The sequence below is a fragment of the Pipistrellus hanaki genome (genome assembly GCF_964339955.1).
Source record: "Pipistrellus hanaki genome assembly, chromosome: 5".
In the NCBI taxonomy this organism is placed as follows: domain Eukaryota; kingdom Metazoa; phylum Chordata; class Mammalia; order Chiroptera; family Vespertilionidae; genus Pipistrellus; species Pipistrellus hanaki.
Window position 1 is genome coordinate 75,565,685 of NC_140507.1, and position 5,882 is coordinate 75,571,566.

General features: G+C 41.6%; 1 protein-coding gene across 1 annotated transcript; it reads right to left on the bottom strand.

Annotated features, from left to right (window-relative positions):
* Positions 1-4,483: 4,483 nt before the first annotated feature.
* On the bottom strand, positions 4,484-5,461 carry LOC311623557 (olfactory receptor 7E24-like; the record flags this gene model as incomplete). Its single annotated transcript, XM_084885755.1, has 1 exon — positions 4,484-5,461. Exon 1 carries the CDS (start codon positions 5,411-5,413, stop codon positions 4,484-4,486), a length of 930 nt encoding a protein of 309 aa, XP_084741881.1. The 5' UTR covers positions 5,414-5,461.
* Between the last annotated feature and the right edge of the window lie 421 nt (positions 5,462-5,882).

Consider the following 5,882-nt stretch of genomic DNA (forward strand, 5'->3'; position numbering starts at 1 on the left):
CATTGACTGGCTTATTTCACTCAGCATGATGTTTTCCAATTCCATCCAGGTTGCTGCAAATGATAAGAATTCCTTCTTTTTTATGGCAGCATAGTATTCCATTGTTTTTTTATTCAATCATCTGCTGATGAGCACCTAGGCTATTTCCAAATCCTAGCTATTGTAGATTGTACTGCTATTTACATAGGGGTGCATATATCCTTTCTGATTGGTGTTTCTAGCTTATTGGGATATAATCCTAGGAGTGGGATTACTGGGTCAAATGGGAGTTCCATTTTCAGTTTTTTGAGGAAACTCCATACTGTCCTCCACAGTGGTTGCACCAGTCTGCATTCCCACCAGCAGTGCACCAGGGTTCCTTTTTCTCCGCAACCTCGCCAACACTTGTCGTTTGTTGATTTGTTGATGTTGGCCATTCTGACAGGTGTGAGATGATATAGCATTGTTGTTTAGATTTGCATCTCTAGGACAATTAGTGACTTTGAGCATGTTTTCATGTGATGGAGAGTATTTTTTAAAGGTTGTTCTTTTATTTTGTGTTTATTATACATTTTTTTTTAACCTGGAGAGTATTATGCTATGTGAAATAGGCCATTCAGAGAAAGAAAACTACCATATTATTTAACTTATATGTGGAATCTAATGAACAAAATAAAGGAACAAAATGGAAATAAGTTGGTCCGAAGGTTGTGGGTTATTGTTAAGCTGATTAACAAAATGGAAATATTCTCATAGATTCAGATGACAGACTGACAGCTGTCAGAGGGCAAGAGTTTGGGGGGCTGGGTGAAAAAGGTGAAGGGATTAAGAATAAAACCCCCCTCATAGACACAGACAACAGAATGGTGATTACCAGAAGGGAAAGGGTGTGAAGGGCAGTAGATGAGGGAAAAGGGTTTCAGGATAAAAGGTGATGAAGGAGGCTGGACTGGGGATTGTGAGCACACAATGCAACCTGCCTATAATGTATTATAGAATTATATACTGAGCCCTAGACGGTGTGTCTCAGTGGATAGAGCGTTGGCCCGCAGACTGAAAGGTCCTGGTTTTGATTCTGGATAAGGTCACATGCTTGGGGTGTGAGCTGGATCCACCGAAGGGATGTGCTGGAGACAGCCAGCCAATAATTCTCATCATTGATGTGTTTTTTTTCTCTCTCTACCTTCCTCTCAGAATCAATAAAAATATATTTTAAAACAGCGAATTATACACTGAAACGTATAGAATTTTTTTAATCAATGTCACCCCAATCAATTTAATTTAAAAAATAGAAAAAGAAAAAACAGGATGACTGCAGCCCTACATTGAGAACACAGACATCTGTGAATTCCCCTGTAGGATTTAAGAAAATTGTCAATTTGGTGTATCAAAATAGATGGTTGTCTAATGTAACAGTATGCATAAATTCCACAGAAAAAAATAGAACTTTGATTGTCTTTCTAAATAACCAAAGAAAAACCACATCTCAACACATAAATTGCAAAACCCCAAAGCTGGACTATGGAAAAAAAGAAGTTTCTCTTTAGGACATAAATATTAAATGAGAAAATAGAAATGGTATCATATTCTTGACATAGTAAATATAATTATCCCTCCATAGATTGGTCAATTCAATGAATGTGCAGACATACAAGTTACACATTGCTGCTTTTCAATTGAAAAATATTGTTTAAATTTATAAAATTCCTGCAACTTGGAAGTGAGAACTACAGGGGCACTTTCTCCTGAGAAGAGAAATGCCTGAAACCTTAAAAAGTACATTCCCTTTTCCTCTTCTATTAGTAACAGCATCAGAGATTGGGATAACCCAGACCCATTGACTAATTATGACCTCTGCATTGAGCTCCCAGGGCCATGCAGCAATAGATAATCAGCTGTGCCTCCAGCCCTTCAGCTTCCTGTCTCAGTCCAGAGGGCTTCACATCTGAGTCTTCTCCTCTCGCCTCCACTGCATCAGGAGCCCACGACTAACTCTGATATCCTGCCAGTCTTGATGGAACCTGACCCTTCATTGCTTGCCAGGCAGGACAGGGGCAGTGGATTCCCACTCCTTGGTCAGACTCCAGCAGAGACAGACCTGCCCAGTGAGTACTGTGGAGGAGAGGGATGGAGAGGGACTGTCAGGAGCATTTCTTTGTCATCATTAGGACAAACAGGAGAGTTGGGACAAACAGCAGGCAGTACAACAGTATGGAACGTTTCAGACATTTTTGTTCTTAAAAGGGTAGAATCTGAATAACTGGAGGGAAACATCTGAGTGACATTCATTTCTGATCCCCTTAGGGCCTATCCTCTGCTTGGCAGAGACAACAACCATCTGCTAACTATTGAATAGACTCTCCGTTGGGTCCAGAAACAGAGTGTGGGTGACATGGCTGCCACATGCCCAGTGCTTTCTTTCCAGTAATTTCTCTCCTATTAGCAATGTCTCCTGGTGTCAGCAGAAGATACATTTGTATGCATCTATGTCGTGAATTTTCTAAGAAACTTATTCCTTTCCATGTAATAGAATATAAACATTTTATATAAATATATATTTTATATATAAATGGTGTCACTCATTTGCCAGAAATGGGTGTTATTTCCCCATTTCTATGTCCAGAGAGGTGAAAAGATGAACTCACACATCCCACTTAGTGGGAGACAGCTGTGGGACTCAGACACAGGCCTCCTGATTGCAGGCCCAGGACTCTGTCCCCTTCACTGCGGCACAACGATTGTTTCTTTCCAAACAATGGTACCACCACCAATTCCTCTGCTGGCCCAGTCACTCCTAACTGCCCTCCCTGCCAGCCTGATTGCCCACAACTGCACTCCTCTTCAATCCTGGACCCTCCCAACTGCCCTCCCCAACTACCCTAGTCTCCCCCACCTTCCCTCATCTACTGGCCTGAGTCTCAACCAACTGTACTACACTACAGGCCTTGTCCACCCCCAACTGCACTACATTGCAGGCCTTGTCACCCCCCCCCCCCTGCACCCCTCTCATGGGCCTCCAATGCAGCTCTGGTCCCACCCAACTTTCCTCCCCTGTTGACCTCATCTATCCCAACTACTCTCCTCTGCCAGGCTGGTCATCCCTGCTGGCCTAATTGCCCGCAAATGCCCTCCCCTGAAGGCCTGGTCCCTCCAACTGCCTCCTCTGCACGCCTGGGTGCTCCCAACTGCCCTACCTGCAGGCCTGGTTTCCCCTAAATTGCCCTCCTTTGCTGGCCTTGTCTCCTCCATCTGCCCTCCTTTGCTGGTCTTGTCACCCCTAGCTCCCCACAACTGACCTCTCCTCAGACCATCTTTTGACATCCATTTTGTGGTGGCCATCTTGTCTCCATATGGGGGCAGGCATCTTGTGTCTTGGTTTGATGGTCAATTTATATATTACTCTTTTATTAGATAGGATGGTCAGAGAAGTTGCTTGATATGATATAAACACATTAAATTTATTGAGACATCTTTTGTTTGTTGAGAGATTTTTTGTTTTTTGTTTTTATCGTTTTTTGTTACTGCTTCACTTTCATTATTTGTAATCTATCTATTCAGATTTTTTTTCCAGATTCCATTTAGGAAGATTGTACTTTTCTAGGAAAGTGTTTCATATGAGCCAAATTTTAACATTTATATACAGTCAAGGTACTTTTTAAAAATAAATCTTTATTGTTGAAAGTATTGCATATGTCCCTTTTTCCCCCCTAATTGCACATTCCCACCCCAACCCCCATTTTATATTCACCACACTATTGTCTGTGTCTATGGGTTATACATATATTCATATGAGTTCATTGGTTAATCTATTTACCTTACCCCAATTCACACACCCCCCTACCTCCCATACACTCGACCCTGTCTTCCCTCTAAAGTTTGACAATCTAATTGCATTCAGTCATATATACATCCAGATAGTCTCCTAAGGCTAGCTTCTAGCTCAGGGTAGGCAAGTGAAATGAACAATCCAAGGACAGGGGAGAGGCTTAGGGCTCTCTGATTCCACAACCAGCTCTTGGGTCGACTGGCCTTTACATCTTCTTGACAAACTCCTCCAACAGACCCAGTCACCAGTGTTTATATCGATAGAACACCCAGCACATTCCAAGAAAATCCATACATGAAAACCAGTGAATTTCATACTCAGAAATTACCTGAATACATGTATTTGACAGATGCAAATTTTGTATGGAAAATACTCTAAAACTATGGGGGGGAAATAAAGTTTAAGTACATACTAAGAAAATTGTGCATTTCACCTAGATATCAGAATCAATGAGGAGTACTTCTCATTCATTTATTATGATGATCAAAAGTTCCCACAGTACTCTGCCAATTTAAAGACAAATCAAAAGATGTAAATTTCATATGTGAAGCACAGAGAGGAATGAAAACTATGAGACAAAAAAAGAATGTGACCAAGGAAAGCACATTCACTGATCTACATGTTTGGTTTTGTGAATTTTACCAACCATAATGCAAAGGGATTGCAGAGATGTTCACATTAGATTATTCTGCTGCAGAGCCTCCATATGGCACTTTTAATGTCCCTGTTCCTCAGACTGTAAATGAAAGGGTTCAGCATGGGGGTGACTATAGTGTACATGACTGAGGCAACCACATCCTTCCTGGGGGAAGACAACAGTGCTGATCCAAAGTAACTTCCAACACCTGTTCCATAAAATAAGCAAACAACTGACAGGTGAGAACCGCAGATGGAAAAGGCTTTATACCTCCCACCTATCGCTGGAATTCTCAGAATGGAGGAAACAATTTTATAGTAAGAGCAAAAGATCCCCGCGAGTGGAACCCCACCAAAGATGGACCCAACAAAATACATGACTATGTTATTGGGAAAGGTGTCAGAGCAGGCAAGTTGAAGGAGCTGAGAAGGATCACAGAAGAAATTAGAAATGTTTACATCCTTGAAGCAGGTAAACTGTAATAACATCAAATTGTGCAGCTGGGACTCCAAAAGACTCATGAAAAATGACACAGAAACTAAGAAGCAGCAGAGGTGTGAGTTCATAGTGGCTGAGTAGTGCAGAGGGTGACAGATGGCCACAAACCGGTCATAGGCCATGACAGTCAAAAGCATGTCATCCATACATGCAAAAAATAAAAAAAAAGACATCTGTGTCAGGCAGCCCCCATAGGAGATGACTCTACTGTGAGTCTGGATGCCCACAATCATCTTTGGAACAGTGGTAGAAATGAAACCAATGTCAGCCAAGGACAGGTTGCAGAGGAAGAAATACATGGGGGTGTGGAGGTGGGAGTCAGAGCTGACAGTCAGGATGATGAGCATGTTTCCCAACACAGCAACTAGGTACATGGACAGGAAGAGCCCCAAGAGCAGAGGCTGCAGTTCCAGGTCATCGGAGAGACCCAGGAGGAAGAATTCTGAGACATGTGTTAGATTCTTGAGTTCCATGGGACTGAGACACCTCCTAAAAAAGGAAAGAGGCTTAGAGTGATGAAACAAGTAAGCAGGCAACCAGTACTGAGTCTGTACTTTGGATTCAGTTAAATCTGAGTATAGTATTCATACTTAAGGACAATATACTCCAGTACTTTCAGCAATTTTTCTCAGTGGTGGCAAACTCATTTCCTCAAAAGAATTTTTCCTCATTGATTCTTGGGTATTTTCCTATTTCTCTTTGTACCTACTTTAGAGATACCAAGGTTAATAGACTTAATAAAGTCATGAACACAGTAAATATTCATTTCCTTATGAAGGAAATATATATAATAAGAAATATCTTTATCCTTTGAAATAAATTGTTCCAGCACTGGGCAGGAGCTCAGGTGGTTAGAGAGTCGTCCTGATACACCAAGGTTGTAGGTTGAATCCCTGGTCAGGACACATACAAGACATAACTATTGAATGTATAAATAAGTGG